Genomic DNA, 16,961 nt, shown 5'->3' on the forward strand with positions numbered 1-16,961 from the left:
AAATATTTGCCTGATCCAGTGCCATCAAGTTTTCCTCCTTTGTTTTCTTCTAGGAGCTTTGTGGTTCTAGCTTTCATGTTTAGGTTTTCTATCTACTTTCAGTTACTTTTTATGATTGTTTCCTCATCTTTTTGCATGCAGGTACCCAGTTTTCCCAACATCTTTGTTGAAAAGATAGTCTTCTCCCTTGAATGGTTTAGACATTCCCATCGAAACAACTCAACCATATATATGAGAGTTTATTTATGGGCTCTCTGTTAATATTGCATTAGTCTATATGTCTGTGACCACACTGTTTTGATTACCAGAGCTTTATAGTAAGTGTTGAAATCAGGAAGTGTGAAGCTTCCAACTGTATGCTTTTTAAATATTGTTTTGACTATTAGGGCTCCTGTGGGATGGATTTTTCTATTTCTGCAAAAATGTCATTGCAATTTTAATGAGAATCGCACTGAATCTGTAGATCCCTTTGGGTTGAGCTGCTGTCTTAACAATATGAAGTCTTCCAACCCATGAGTATGAGAGGACCTTCCGTGTCTTCACGTCTTTTCGTTTCTTTCAGCTCTGTTCTGTAGTTTTCAGTGTGTGAGCGTGTTGCCTTTCCTGTGAAGTTCGTTCCTAAGTATTTCATTTTATTTTATGTCTTTAAAGAGACAACATTTGTAGCAGCATCCTTCGGAACAAGCTCTAATATTCTTCCTTCCTCCTTATCCTTTTTTCTGTCTGGGTTCCTTTCTGCTCCTCCCATCCACTTTAGAGTTTCTGCTATGTGCCAAGTAGTTAGGTGCTGGGCACAAGTAAAGTCGATGCTGAAAACACTGCTCTGAGTCATCATGGATCAGGGCTCTGGGAGGCTCTAACCCGGCCTGAGTCGTCTGCCCCCAAATCAGAGAAGTGGAAGGACCGGGCTCTGGGTCATAGAAACTGGCAACTGAGTGGGTGCCAGTCTCTTTTGTGACAGTAAACTTTAGGCAACCCAGCCCCCAGCTCTGATATAGGGTGGGGGTGGGGAGCTGTTCTCTGCCCAGAGTCAAGTTCAGAGGATGTACATAAATGATCTGATTCTTTCTACACTGCTCTTCCTGAATGGGTCCAGCGTGTTCCTTAGAGAGACCAGGCTGCACGAACTTCCTGGGGCAGCATCGTGTTCTGCCCATCTCTGCAGCATCAGCCCTGGCCCACTGCGGGACCACAGCAGGAGCTGGACAGAGTCTGGGAAACACTGTATGTCTGTGGTTTGCAGGGACTAGATGGCCATGTGATGAGCTGTGAAACCAAAGGACAGCAGACAGCCAGCCTTTTAGAAGGAAGCTCTGCAGGGGGCACAGCCAGGACCTGTGCCCCGGACTCTTAAGGGCACGGCCTGAATTTTCCCCAGCCCTGAGAACCGAAAAGATGCATGCTGTTGAATTTTTTTTTTTTTTTTTTTTTTACCACTGATGGCAGGACAAAGGGAATGAGATCACAAACAGAGCAATTAATTTTCACAAATTGACTTTCTGAAAGAATTAATTAACTTTTAAATTGCTCCTTGAAATGCTGAAGTCATGTTTCAAGGGGACACTGTGTGAAAGAAAGAGAGAAGCTCAGAGCTGAGCTGATTTTGAAAAGTGATGTGTGGTCAAGCCCATGTCTTTGGTGCATGAAGGCAGCTTTGAACCCGAGCACTGATGGTTGATTATCTCATTAGATGGAAGAGACCCACAGCGGAGCCCGGAAAGCTAATGTTGTGTCTCTCTTTCTTATTGATTGAATCCGTCTCGGGCTCCTGGATCTGTCTGTAGGGGTCAAGATCATTTTGAAGAGGAACACATGATACAGTGTTTGCTTTCTCTCTTGTTGCAAACCTCACAAGGAAGAAGACTCTGTGGTCTGGTTAAATTCAGTGAATTTTTATTGAGTGCCTCCAAGGCATGGTGTTAGCTACTGTGGGAAATCCAATGATGAGCAAATGTTTACGTCCCCAAGGAGTTCGGTCTGGAGGAGAAGACAGATAGATAGATAAGTAACCCTCCAAACGTGTGGGCTGTCACAGAGTTTATAGAGCAGTTGGGAAGCAAGCAATTAATTCAGGTGTGAGTGTACCTTTCTTTTTGTGTGTGTGTGTGTGGTTCAGGGGGAACAGTCAGAATCCAGCATGGGCGGCCCTTGTAGATAAGTGAGGTCTTCAAAGGCAGAGCCGGACGTGGCATTCCCAGTGGGAGGAGCAGGCCTGGGGTGGGAGGAGGTGGAGCTGGAGGAGGGTGAGTAGGGGAGAAGGGGATTGGAAAGATGGACTGAAATCATGTCCCACTGGGCTTTGGATGCTGTGCTGGAGGATTAGCCATGATTCAGGAAACCAAGATAAATCGTGTAGTGTTTTGGAATAAGATTTAAGGAAGGTAACTTTGGTGATGGAGAGAAGAAAAGATTTTATATAGGAAATCTGCGCAAATGTTATTTTTCATCTCAGTGAGAGATGTTGAAGGCTTGGGTCAGGAAGAATGGGGTGGTGGGGACACCCCAGGGTCTCAGGGCTACTGTCTGTCACTGGGCCTCCTTGAGCAAGTCGTGACTCCTCTGGATGGCTCTGTGTTCTCATCTGTTAAATGGGCGGATGGACTGTAGTGTTTTTTTTCCCCCCACCTTAACTAAGATCATGGCATCCGGTCCTATCACTTCATCATAAATAGATGGAGGAAAAGTGGAAACAGTGGCAGATTTTATTTTCTTGGGCTCCAAAATCACTGTGGATGGTGACTGAAGCCATGAGATTAAAAGACGCTTACTCCTTGGAAGGAAAGCTCTGACAAACCTAGACACCATATTAAAAAACAGAGACATCACTTTGCTGACAAAGGTCTACCTAGTCGAAGCTATGGTTTTTCATGTATGTATATGTATATATACATTCCAGTCATGTATGGATGTGAGAGTTGGACCATAAAGAAAGCTGAGTTTCAAAGAATTGATGCTTTTCAGTTGTGGTGATGGAGAAGACTCTTGAGAGTTCCTTGGACAGCAAGATCAAACTAGTCAATCCTAAAGGAAATCAACCCTGAATATTCATTGGAAGGACTGATGCTGAAGCTAAAGCTCCAATACCTGGAGCTACCTGATGCAAAGAGCTGACTCACTGGTAAAGACCCTGATGCTGGGAAAGATGGAAGGCAGGAAGAGAACGGGGTGATAGAGGATGAGACGGTTGGATGGCATCACTGACTCAATAGACATGATTTTGAGCAAACTCCGGGAGATAAGGAAGGATGGAATCCTGGTGTGCTGCAGTCCAAGGGGTCTCCCAGAGTCAGACATGACTGAATGACTGAACCACAATAACAAATGTCAGAATAGTCAAATAATTCTTTTGTTGTTGTTTTCCCCTGAATAGGATTTAAATTTCACTGAATTCTTTTTCTGTGCCAAATGAGGTGATCATGTGATTGTTTACTATTTACTGTTGCTAATGTGGTGAATTAATTGATTGGTTTTTGGATGTTAAACCAGTCTTGCATTTCTGGAATTACCCTAGCTTGGGTTATTCTGTGTAAGAAATGTGAAATCCACTAGCCTGATGTTTTAGACTCTGGTGGACTTGAGGAATGCCTGGACATGTTTGCCTGTCATGGATGCAGGCTGGATGTTGGAATTTTCAGGGAGCCATCAGGAGGGCGACATGAGGCCCAGAGAGGGGTAGGGTTGAGGAAGAGACCCTGCAGGGGTTTGGCATTCTGGCCCCTCATCCAGGTGGGCCTCTGGCTGCTCATGTATGGGCCGATTCTGAGCTGCTATAAACCCTGATGAGGGAAATGGGGAAAATTCTAGCTCCATCTTCTAGGACTGTTGGAAGGGTTGAATTAGCTGAACATGTGACTTGGGCTTCCCAGGTGACTCAGGGAAGCTCTTAGCCCACTGGCTAGCCCAGAGAATATACTCACTGTCATTACCATCATCATCACCCTCACCACCATCACCATCAGCTTCATCATCATCACCACCATCACCGTCATCACCATCTTCATCTGCCGTATTATCACCATCAATGTTATTAAAAGTCTTGATGTGAGTAGAAGCCCCCCTCTCTGATTTATGAACCACAGTTCTTTCCTTCTGTTCCCAGGCAGCCTTTTTTTTTGGTTGATCGGGAGACTGAGCAGAGGAGATGACTTTGGCTTTTCAGCGTCTCTGATGCATATAAGCTGTGTGGAGCATGGACAATGGTGCTCATTTTTTATTTTGGAAGAAAAGATCCATGTGCTTCCTCACTCTGGGCTGCTGCTGCCTCTTTTGAGAGAAAAAAAACAACCCCCCCCCCCCAAATCCCTCCCCTTCCCCAAAAGAAAACAAACCTGTGTCCTGAGAAAGGATCTTCGAGTTGGGTCCATCTCCACCTCCATTTCCCATTTCACTTTTCACACGAGTAACAAGTTAAGCTGCTACCCTGGACTCTGCGGTCCAGGATTGAGAAATTCACGTGAAGGTCCATTTATACCCAGCGACACCCGTCTCAAGTCAGGCTATTAAAAAAGGTAAATGGCTTTGAGGAGGGGGAATCGATTAAGCATACGCCCACCAGCCAGAGGGAGGTGATGGCTGCTCTCTCCGAAGCTGTGAATGAAGGCGTGATGACCCTGTTCTCTTGCGGGGGTGTTCCCGCCTCTTAACAGACCAGAGAGATAAAGAAGACAAACGTCAGAAAGGCCGCCGTCTCTGTGCTTGTGTCGTGTAAAGACATTTGGAAACCCAGATGCCATCCATCATCAGTATCCTTCGTAAAGGAGAAGATGCCTCTGGTCTTTCTCGTCTCGGCTGTTACCCGCCCCTTCCAAAAGAGGGGCAGATTTGAAAGGTCAAGTGATCAGAGTAGGGCATAGTCTTTTACATTGAATACCTTGGGGTTTATTTATGAAAAATTCACTGCATTGTTCTCATTTTTGTATCGCCCAGGAACTGGGGACCCTCAGCCCTCAGACTCATCGTTTCAGATGCTTGCACCTGGGGGCCCTGCTCAGCAGTGAATGAATCGCGCACAGAAGACCGCCTTTAAATCCTTTTCCGTGTGTCTCCGTATATGGGTTTCCTTTTGTTGCTGTAGCAAATTACAATATAAGGGGTCCAAAGCAATGCAGGTGTATAACCCTACAGTTCTGGACAGTGAAAAGGCTCAAGGTTGCGGCAGGCAAGCCTGTGTTCCTGCTCCGGGGAGCCTGTGAAGGCTCCGGGGAGGGTTGTTTCCTTGCTTTCTCTCGTGTCTCGAGGCGCCAGCATTCCTTGCCTCGCGGCCCCTGCCTTGTTCCACTTGGACCTGTGCTTCTGTGGTCATGTCTCGTGTGACTCTCCGGTCTCCCTCTCATGGGACCTTGGGATTGCCCTGGGCCCCCCCGGATAACCTCGGACTAGCACCCCCATCTCTAGATCTCTAAGTGCATCTCATCGGCCATGGGCCCCTTTGCCTTACAGGGTTCTGGATTCTGTGACCATCTCTGGGTCCATTATTCTGTCTATCACATTTTCCCCGCCCTCCTGCTTCCTTGTTCAACACTGTACCAATGTACAGTCAAGTCCTTTGCTTTGCCTTTAAACGGGGGATTGTTGAGGCTGTGGGCGGGGCAGCCAGCATTGTGGTTCAGGCTCTGCTGTGTCCTTTGAGGCCACGTGGCATAAACCCTCTGAGGCCCCCTTCCCCTTCATCTGTGAAATTGTGGGTCTTTAATGCTCATTTCACAATCAGGAAGATCCCCTGGAGGGGGCAATGGCAACTCTCTCCAGTGCTCTTGCCTGGAAAATCCCATGGACAGAGGAGCCTGGTGGGCTGCAGTCCATGGGCTCACAAAGAGTTGGACGCGACTGAGTGACTCACACTTTCATAGTTGATTGTGGAATGTCTCTAACCTTTGTTTTTAAGGTTGTTGATCAATTGAGTTTATTTCTTTAAATCTCCATTGTGCGTGCATGCTCAGTTGTGTCCGACTCTTTGTGACCCTATGGACTGTAGCCCACCAGGCTCCTCCACTACTTTCATTTATTTATCCATTTAATATTTATTTATTTGTGTGCACCAGGTCTTAGTTGCAGCATGTGGGATCTAGTTCCCTGACCAGGGATTGAACCTGGGACCCCTGCATTGGGAACGCAGAATCTTAGCCACTGGATCACCAGGGGAGTCTCAGAATTGTTTCTATTCGTGTATGAGCTTTTCACAACTGCCTTTCTGCCTACTTCAGAGATGGAGAGGCCACTACTTAAAGGTTATTGTGTGTGGGCCTTACAAATTCACATGGACCTGAATGTATTTACAGTGGACGTGTTCATTTTCTTTTATTTGTATTGTTTTTGACATTTTTTTTTTTTCTGCATCAGTAATAGAATAGGCGTGCTGGCAGGGATGCTGTTAAGAATGGTGATAAATGCATTTATAGTTTCTAAAGGCTTTGGAAGTGGTTTTTCGGGGCTGGGAGAGGCTGGCATATGTTCTGAGCTTCCTTTCTCTAATGCAGTTATTTCTTGTTAAAGATTCACCATAAAATGCTAAATAAACTTAATAACTTCTAATAACCATTAATGTCAGTTGAGGCCATTTAAATTTTATGAATTTGGGTGAAAATATAGGAAAATACCTGGGAAAAGTGAATTTTCTATGTATGTATGGTTACTGATGTTTTATAATTTTTGTGTTCATGTGATAATCTCATTTTGGATTTTTAAAAAAGGATTCTGGTAGTAAGAGAAGTCTTCATAGCAGTAAAAACAAAATATCCCCAAACACAATAAAAAGATTTACAATATACTGAGTGTTTACAGTTTCCTGGTGACTCAGATGGTGAAGAATCTGCCTGCAATGCAGGGGATACAGGTTTGATCCCTGGGTTGGGAAGATTCCCTGGAAAAGGAAATGGTACCGCACTCTAGTATTTTTGCTTGGAGAATCCCATGGACAGGGGAGCCTTGTGGGCTACAGTCTATGAGATTGCAAAGAGTCAGACACGACTGAGCGACTAAGCATGATTGTTTACTGGGGGCCAACCCATTGCATCAAATCAACAGAGCCGTCGGCAGCATTATTTTCTTTAAGACACAAAGTACTCATGTGCTCCTATGAGGTAGAAATCAGTCTCCTTATTTTACAACCAGGGAAGCTGATGAGGGAGAGGTAGATCATTTGCTGGAGGCCACTCAGGTCTACAGGGATAGAGGTGGTACCCTGCCTATTCTCTCTGCTTCCAGAGACCACAAACACATTGAATAGCTTGGTTATGGAGCTGCAACAGGAAGTGTGCTGTGGTGCTGGGCATTTCTGCAGAAAGGGGTTGAAAGAACCAACACATGGAGTTGGCCGTCTGAAAGAGGGGGCATTGCTGGGAAGACCCCGTTGGTGGGGGAAGACTAAGGAGGGACACACAGGGAGGGACCAGGAGCGTATGGTTGGAAGGAAGGCCAGGTGGTCGGTCAGATGGTGGAGGGCCCCCCATGCGTGCATGAGACGTTTGCACGCCATGTGATCAGGGAGAATTTCAGCGATGGACCTGTTAACAGTGCCTGTAAAGGACAGTCTAGTCCAGCAGGGTGTTCAGGATGGATGGGTGAAAGTTTGACCCTGCTCGAGGAAATCTTTTGATGAGTTTTATTTACCTCAAGTCTGAAAAATCTTTTAAGGTAGAATCCATTGGGAAGGAATAACATCACTGTAATTTTTTAAAGTGAGAGTGGGCTAACTGAATATTTGGGAGTTGTAGGCATCCTTTTTTCACTGTGGTATTTCCCTTTATCAACATTCTTGAGCAAAAGCATGGCCTGAATTTAATGGAATGACTTTTGCATGCTCAGCTAGGAGGAACAGAACTGCTTTATGTTAGATAAATGTTTGGGATTTCAGACATGTGTTGTGTATTGTCAATTTGAAGGATTTCTTCTTAACATAAGACATATTTTTGCCTATTTGATTGTAATGCATTTTATTTTGGACTTAATAGCATCTTTGGCTGTATGATACTTTTAAAATCAATTTGATTTTCAAGGAATACTCAGTCCATGTGTCATTGACTTATAGACAGGAAAAAGTCATCTAGTAGAAAAGTCTGTAAATGGAAATATATGCTAGTATATGAAGTGATAATTGAAATGTTGTTGACAATAGCTTCAGTTTTCTTCCTACTATAAACGTTACTCTGCCGTGACAAGAAATGAGGTTCTCATCCATGGAACAATGTCCGTGCACCTTGAAAACACTGTGCTAAGTAGAAGAAGCCACTGGCTTCCCTGGTAGCTCAGCTGGTAAAGTATCCGCCTGCAATGCAGGAGACCCCGGTTCGATTCCTGGGTCAGGAAGATCCGTTGGAGAAGGGATAGGCTGTCCACTCCAGTATTATTCTTGGGTTTCCCTGGTGTCTCAGACGGTAAAGAATCCCCCTGCAATGCAGGAGACCTGGGTTTGATCCCTGGGTTGGGAAGATCCCCTGGAGAAGGGCATGGCAACCCACTTCAGTATTCTGGCCTGAATCCCTGTGGACAGAGGAGCCTGGCGGACTCCTGTCCATGGGGTCGCCAGGAGTCGGACACGACTGAGCGACTCGGCACAGCACAGAAGAAGCCAGACACAAAAGGATAATATTCTGTGATTCACTGGCAGGGTGGCTGGAGCAATCAGATTCACAGAGACAGAAAGTAGGTTACAGGTTGTCGGGGCTGGCAGGGGGAGGGGTGAGGCATTACTGCTTCATGGTTATGGGGTTTCTGTTTGGAGTAATGGAAAAGTTCTGGAAATTGATCGTGGTAACGGAGCTCAACATTATGAATGTAGCTCATATCACCGACGTGTACACTCAAAAATGATTAAAAAGGCAAATTTCACATCATTTTACCACAGTAAACCACTTGTGCTTGCCTGGTGTCATGAGTGGTTATGAATGTCTTCTGCTTTAAATGGAGGACTCTTGAAAGGAAAGGCTCGTTTTTTGGATATCAGAGAGGATGATCCTGGCAAAGGCAGACTATTTAAGTGTTAAAAAGAGGCAGAAACAAGCCAGCTTAATCTCATCTTTACTAATAGCTTCTTTGCTGTTTTCTCTCTGAACAGCTTTTTATAACTATGATGCTCGGGGAGTGGATGAACTTTCTTTACAAATAGGAGACGCCGTGCACATCCTGGAGACATACGAAGGTGCGTATTTATTTTGGTGTGTTTCCTTTCACAATTGGTATGGTTAGGACACTTTCAGAACCTCATGGGCCAATCACTACCTTGTTAGGAAAGCACTTAACCGCTGCTTTTCTTGCACAATGGATGCTGTGTCAGGAACGGGCAGCGGTGAGGTTATCTGTTATTGAAGTCATTTTTAGACAAAATTAAGATGAACTTAAAATTAAACCCCTAAATTTTTAACCTCTAGAGTTTTCTGTTGAAATGGTCATTTTCATTATTTTAAAACACCATTGTTTCCTTTCTTTGCAAATGAATGTATATACATCTTGGCTGTTAATAACTGACTGCTTGAAAAAAGTTTTTTTAAAAAAATACATTTAAGGTATTTTAGCATTTGGCTCAGTGTTTTGAGGTGTCTGATGTGAATGGTAAGACTTTTTATGTTCTCACTTAGACTTGTTAACAACTTGCTGAGAGGAACCAAAATTATCATGTCTTAAATCCTTTTTAAAAAAATCTGTGGCCCCATTTTCTGAGGGGTGAGCAGAGATTGTTTCCGCTACGTGCGATGTGGTCCAGTGAAGTAGTTGTAGTAATTATCCGATAAATACCCTGGTCGTGACCAGGTTTTCCAGTGTCCTTGGTTTTTCGGGCAGTTGTTTTCATATTAGTGTTTCGCGAATCATTAAAACGGGACCCCTTTCATTTTATGCTGTGGTTTATCACTGCACAGAAAAGAAGCAGTGATGGGCTTGAGTGTTAGATTCCTCACAACTGGATGTTTTGTGAGACTGTGTGGTGGCGCTGGTAGCTCCATTTCCTGTTGGAAGGGTGACCCCCATGTAACAAAGGAATAAAGAGAGCTGATTAAAATTGGTAATTCCAACCGCAGAGTTGCTTTCAGATCGGGTTTAGCCAGACCCCTCCCAGGAGGAGGTGGGCTGGAGGAGCAGGGAGAGAAAATTGCAGACATCCCGTAGTAATCACAGATTGAACTTCACACTTAGTCTTCGGAATCCTCTTTGCGCACGAGTGATGCCTCGTTCGGCTTCTGCATCAGGCAAGCTGCAGCTTGCTCCCGTGTTCCTGGAGAAGCACAAACCCATTAAAACACCTATGTCCATGTCCCTTACTTCCCCATCTGGCTTAGAATTCCATTTCATTTGCACCTTTTACCCTAAAAAATGTCCCACTGCGGGTGGAAATCGGCTTCTGTGGCGTATCCCTGGTAGCGGATGTGATGCAGACATAGACGTGCTCCTTTGCCATGTGAATGAGTAGCTGCTCATGGGTACCCTCTGCTTATTTTCAGTTTTAATAGCTGACACTTGGATTGCCTTATGTGCTCCCAGTTTATATGGCCAGTGGCTGGGAGGAAACAGAGAAATTAGCTAGAGGTTAAGAATCAAACCTCTCATCTCAGACACTTTTTTGATCTCAAGGGAAGAACGCTCTTATATCTTTTTTTTTTATTTCTGCCCCGGGTCAGCTGCATTTGAAATCCTGGTTAATAAACAGTGGACAGTGATGTCATTCCTGAATAGATAGCAATTTCCTGTGCAGCCTGGGCCGTGGGGGCCGTGACTTCTCGTTCTTTGCTTCGTAGGAAGAATGCACTCTTTAAACAGGAGAATCCTTCGGCGAGTCGATGATCCTCTTTGTCCATTTAACTTAAACAAAAATGGTGGCAGGCATTGATGTTTTGGCCAACATCATGATAAAGGAGTCTTTAGTGAGGATTTGGTTTCTGGGCTCATCCATCTTCCAAGTGCTGATTACAATATTCCAGTCTTTGCAAAGACCCTGTAACGGAAAACCAATTCCCCTTCTTTGACAACAGCCTTTTTGGTTTTAGTTACAATCCAATCAGAGAAATGTGTGGGGGGAATGCAGTTTTGCTTTTGGGAAACTTGGTGACTTGATTATCATTGGATTACAATGGAATAATTGTTTTCCTGCTCTTTGCTCTCATTCTGTTTAAATTTTGTGGATTGTGTTAGCCTTTGGCATTCTCTTCTTCTCAGCCCCTTTCACATTTTCCCCCTAAGAAAATTTATTTCCGTTTGTCAAATTTCATTTCCTTTTTCTCTGTGATCTTGTTTAGGGTAGGATACTGCTGGGATTGCTCCAGAGAATATGATTTCTAAATGATCACTCCTCATATTCAGGGTCAGAGAACAAGTTTACCTGCAAGTTATGGTTAATTTGTCCATCTCAGGCTCATGGAGGCTTGGAGCATGGAGCAAAGAAAACTTTCCGGGTCACCGTGGAGGTGGGCGGAACTTTGAGGGGTCCTTTCGGGTCTGTCCCTGCCTATAAGCAGTGTCCAGGGTCAGTTAGACAGAAGTGAACCCAGGTCACCGGTGTTGATAAAGTGACTCTCCAGTGCTCAAGCAGCTGTGGGTCCTTCCACCTGCTTATTTCCAGAAGGATCTCCAAGGGGTGTATGCTGTGCTGAGGGGGACGGCAGCATTTCCCCCAGATTAGGAAGGTGCTCTTGTGATAAAAACACAGGACTCTAACTTGATTCAGATTTTTCAAAGCGATCATGATCTGTTTTCTTCCACGACACACCTTCATCCCTTTTCCTTCCACGAGCATCCATCAACAGAAGGTCTTGTGAAGACCGCCTCTGGGTGTCCTGGGGCGGAGGTAACAAGGTGTTGGCTCGGTGGCACGTTTAAACAACAGGAATATGTTCTCTCACAGTTCTAGGTCTAAGGGTTCAGGGTCAGGGTGTCGGCAGGGTTGGTTGCTTCTCAGGGCTGAGGACGCGAGGCTGCCCCACGGGTCTCTCCAGCCTTCTGCTCGTTTGCTTTCCTATTGGCATTCCTTGCCCGCAGGTACAGTGCCCTGGTTTCTGTCTTCAGGATCACGCGGCGATCTCCCGCTGCTTGACTGTGCCTATTTCTCCTTTTTAATAAGGGCGATGTATAAGATTAGGTCCTTTTGTTTTTTTAAAGGTCAATTCCTAAACTACTTAAAATGCTTCTGTTTTTATTTATTTTTGGCTGTGCTGGGTCGTCGTTGCTGCGTGGACTTTGCTGTAGTTGCAGCGAGTGGCGGCTGCTCTTCGCTGCGGTGGCTTCTCTTGTTGGGACCCCCAGACTCTAGAGCGGGGGGGCTCAGCAGTTGTGCTGCCTGGGCTTAGTTGCCCTGCGGCATGGGGCGTCTTCCGGGACCAGGAAGTGCACCCGTGTCCCCTCCTTGGGCAGCTGGATTCCCCACCCCGGTTGTTGCTGTTTGGTCGCTACGTCATGTCCACCTCTTCGCGGCCCCATGGACTGTGGCCTGCCAGGCTCTTCTGTCCATGAGATTTCCCAGGTGAGAATGCTGGAGTGGGTTGCCATTTCCTCCTCCAGGGGATCTTCTCCACCCAGGGATCGAACCGGCATCTCCTGTGTCTCTTGCATTGAAAGATGGGTTCTTTACCACTGCGCCGCCTGGGAAGCCCCTGTCTCACCTGAGCCCCAGGCTTTTCTTCAGGTGTGTCCTAGCCTTGCTGCTGGGGGCTTCTCAGATGCTGTGTGAGAGGATCTCTGCAGAGGCTGCCCTGCCCACCTGCCACCCCCCTCCTCCTCCTCCTGACTATAACCTGGAGCCATGCTTGGAGACTCTGTCTGAGCACGCCTCCCCGGGCTCCTCGCTGACTCCCGCCCCCTCCTCCGTTCTGTCTGGTCCTGTCTTCATTGCTACCCGCCCTGCGCTTGCGAGTGCGGGCGCTGGTCCTTCTGCAGGAAACGCTCTGCTGTGAGCACCGACGTGGCTGCCGTCTTCCTGGGCGGGATGGGGCCCTCCCTGACCTTGAGGACCACGTCTGACCTGCTCTTGCCGTTGGGCGGGTGTCTCTTGTTTGGAGATGGTTGGTTGAGCCCTGCCTGGCAGAAGGGAGTCAGTTTGTTAATTCGACGAGCCATGCATCGCCCTACTCCTGGCTCCATTCTGCCTGGCCTGTCCCCCGCAGAGCAGCAGCTAGGTCATCATCCTCTCATGTCCCCCTGCTGCCCACCATGAAGCCTTTGAGGGTTTGTCCTCTCTCCTTGATCCCCAGTCTCTGCCCTTGCTTGTGGTTCGAGCCTTGCTTGTCCTAGGGGAATCTGCTCTTGGAGGTTAGAAATAATTGCGTTTAATCTATTTCTGCGTTTGCTCTCTCTGGTGAGGCCTCTTGCATACAGTCTGGAGGCTCAGTTGCTGGAAGGAATAACATGCAAAGATTCTTGAGAAGGGAAACCTTAGGTTTTCTTTTTTGCTTGGGAAAGCCATTATAAGAGAAACCACCGTCTATTATCACAAAGGAAAAGAAAAAGGCTCCTCATCCTTTTTTAATCCCTCCTGGGAAACCCTTCTGCTGTGTTTGAAGTGAGTTTTTGTGTCGCCTGTACTGGCTGGCATGCATATATTTCTGTGTATATAAATGTGGTTGTAGTGCTCATTTGGCTCAGACGGTAAAGAATCTGCCTGCGCAATGCACGGGACCTGGGTTCAATCCCTGGGTCGGGAAGATCCCCTGGAGGAGGAAATGGCAACCCGCTCCAGTATCCTTGCCTGGAGAATGCCACGGACAGAGGAGCCTGGAGGGGCTCCAGTTCATGGGGTCACAAAAGTCAGACATGACTGAGCCACTAACACACACAAACGCTCATTCTGTTTTTACTTTTTTATCATTGCTGTGTTCTAAGACGCAGCCCTGTTTGCAAGCGTTCAGTCTCTGGCCCTCACTGCTGTGTGTGACCCTCACATTTCACTGACCACCCCCCCCAGTGATGGGCACTCGTTCTGCCCCTCGCCTGCTCCCTGGGTTGTGCGGCTGTGGGCCTCCTGCGTCTGCCCCGCGGAGCGCGGTAGGTGTGCGAGTGTCTTTGGATGCGTGGCAGCTCCGGGGTGCGGGGATATATACTCTGGGGAAGAAGGGTCCTGCCCACACTGGTTATGCTGTCTGCCCCACTCTCTGTGCCCGGGGCTGCTTGAATCCTGCAGTGTTAGAACTTTCCTCACTCTAGCGAATTGTGTTCTAAACTGTTGATTTGATATGTGTTTCAATCCGATTATTAGTAAGCTTGACCATCTCTTCATTCATATGTAGGTCTTTTGGGTTTCTTCTCTACAGTGTTTATAAACTTTGCTTATTGTTGTCTTGGGCTCTGTCTTTTTCTTGTCTCTTGGAAGTATTTCCTTAGATGTTCTGGGACATACACCCCATGTCAGTTTCAGGAAAGAAAGGGCATGGTAATACTGAAAATACGGGAGGGATAAAATCACAGGAAAGCGGGCAGTCCTCTATGTTAACTACAGCCTTTTGAACAGCTTACTGCATCGACCCTGTCTCTTTTTCCGTTTCTCTGTCCATGAACATGTCCCAGGTGGACACTGATTGTGGCTGGGCAGATGGAAACCTCCCAGGGAGACGGTGGAAGGCTATCAGGAGATAATCCTCCAAATACGCAGCAAGACCCCGACATTCTGTCTCCCATGCCCCCTTATCACCGTGTAGTTGACTTGTCAGGAGTGAAGTGGGTTCACTGGTCGAATCTCGGTCTTAGCAAATCCTTCGCAAGACTCCTGGTGATTTGCAGCTTCGTTTCTGAAATGCGCGGAAAGCATCTGTTCATAATCCCTGGAGGATTTTAACTCTATCACTTCCTGCTTCCACTCCTCCTCTGGTTGTTAAATCATTGCTGTGGAAGAGGTGTCTGGTCATTGGTGGAATACAGGTCCATTTGCAGTTTCTGGGCACCTTCGTTCACGCATCCCTGATTTCCGGCATATGACGGTTTGTTACTTTATGATTGGTGACTTTGTTGAGTCGCTAAGTCGTGTCTGATTCTTTGCGACCCTATGGACTACAGCACACCAGGTTCCTCTGACATGTGATGTCCTCCACCATCCCCTGGAGCTTGCTCAAACTCATCAGCATTGAATCAGTGGTGCCATCCAACCATCTCATCCTCTGTTGTCCCCTTCTCCTCCTGCCTTCAGTCTTTCCCAGCATCAGGGTCTTTTCAAAGTCAGTTCCTTACATCAGGTAGCCAAAGTATTGGAGTTTCAACTTCAGCATTAGTCCTCCCAATGAATATTCAGAACTGATCTCCTTTAGGATGGACTAGTTTGATCTCCTTGCAGTCCAAGGGACTTTTAAGAGTCTTCTCCAGCACCACAATTCGAAAGCATCAATTCTTCAGCACTCGGCCTTCTTTAAAACCCTAGTATTTAGTCAGTCTCTGGGAGCTGACCCAGCTGGTGCTTTCCAAGTCTGTCATTCTGTTGGGGGGTGGTATCCTTCTGCTCCTGGGGAGCATAGTGGAAGTTGTCTAGGCTTTTGATTGCCTTTCCTGGATCGAGGTGGCCTGAAGCACCCTCGAGTGTTTTGGGAGACATTCTGTGTGTGGCAGAGTCGGTGGGGGGGTGAGTGACTAGCCGTGGACCCCTGAGCACTGGCAGGGATGATTTCTGCCCTCAGCCTGAGCGGAGGGCCGAGGGTGTGGTCAGATCCTGCCCGGCATTGAATGTCCCTTCCACTGGGCCTCTGTCCTCTGCTCTGTTTGCTTGCCCTCCCACGTGGAGAGAATGGGAACTTGAATCTAGGCCAGCCCCTGAGGGGGTAGGTGGGCCTGTGTTCCTGGGCCTGGTGCTTCCTGTTGGGGGTCGAGTCTTCGCCACAGAAGTACTTTGTGCAATGTGACTGCTCCAGGGTAACCCCCCAGGCCCCCCTGCGTCTCGAAGGGGGAGGAAGTCAGCTCTCAATAGGATTTCTGTTGTGTTGCCGCTGTTGATGATCTGAGGGTGTTGGTATGTGCGCTTGGCAGTGACCCGGCTCCATCCGGCGGAGGGACAGACAGGAAAATGCGCACCCCGGATCCTGCCCAGGGCCCCGTGGTCAAAGGGCGGCTTCTCCTGGAGCTGGTTGCCACCCTTAGGAACACTGTGGGCAATGGAGACGAAGGAGCTGGAGCTCTTTGTGTGAAGCCCCTGCCCAGGCGTCATGCCTGGTTTTGCGATGATCTCTACAAACACGCAGAGCATCTCTGCAAACCTTAGGATGACTGAATTCTATGGCAGGCTGACTCCCGTGGTTCTGCAGATTGAGTTCTAGGCAATGGGAAGGTGCCGTTAGGGCCCTGTAGTGTCCCTTTCACTAACTGTTTCACCTTTGTGTTTGTTTAGGGTGGTACAGAGGTTACACCTTAAGAAAAAAGTCCAAGAAGGTAAGTCCCTATTATTAACCACAGTACATATCCCTTCATAAATCACCCTAGGAGAAGAAATCAGTTCTGTCCCACGGAGCTGAAGCATTATCCTTATACATCTCTTTCTCTGAATTAAGAAAATACATGAAATGTGGGCTACCCTGAATTGTTTTCTTTATTAAAATTTTTTTAGAAAACTTTATTTTTTAATTGAAGTATAGTTGATTTACAATGTCGTGTTCATTTCAGGTATACAGCAACGTGATTCAGGTACACAGACGTACATATATTTCTATTCTTTTATAGATTCTTTTCCATTATACATTACACAATACAGAGTTCCATACTGTGCTTGGTTGGAACAAGTATTGCTGTTGGCTATCTGTTTTATATAAGTAGTGTATATATGTTAATCTCAAACTCCTAGTTCATCCCTCCCGCCCCCAAATGGTTTTCTGAACAGCACATGTATGGAGAAATTGTTACTTCGTGTCTGTGAGTGAATGGCTGGGCTGTGTGGGGTGATGTTGACCTGTTGTCCTGAGAGCTGGGACCTTCTACCTGAGAGCTGGTAGAATTCTGCAGCCTGTCAAAGTACAGGTTGTGTAAGAGAATGATCTGGGTAGACTGGCTGCCGCTCATGGTTTTCAGTCTTGCGT

At 46.8% G+C, this 16,961-nt stretch overlaps 1 protein-coding gene across 2 annotated transcripts in view; it reads left to right on the top strand.

Annotated features, from left to right (window-relative positions):
* DOCK1 (dedicator of cytokinesis 1) overlaps positions 1-16,961 on the top strand; it is a 545,853-nt gene that overhangs the window by 48,081 nt on the left and 480,811 nt on the right. For both annotated transcript variants that reach the window (XM_070470415.1, XM_070470416.1), the window contains exons 2-3: positions 9,053-9,136; positions 16,280-16,320. In XM_070470415.1, the coding sequence (XP_070326516.1) occupies positions 9,053-9,136; positions 16,280-16,320 (125 nt within the window). The remainder of the gene's footprint in view (positions 1-9,052; positions 9,137-16,279; positions 16,321-16,961) is intronic.

This window comes from Odocoileus virginianus, chromosome 7 (genome assembly GCF_023699985.2).
Source record: "Odocoileus virginianus isolate 20LAN1187 ecotype Illinois chromosome 7, Ovbor_1.2, whole genome shotgun sequence".
In the NCBI taxonomy this organism is placed as follows: Eukaryota; Metazoa; Chordata; class Mammalia; order Artiodactyla; family Cervidae; genus Odocoileus; species Odocoileus virginianus.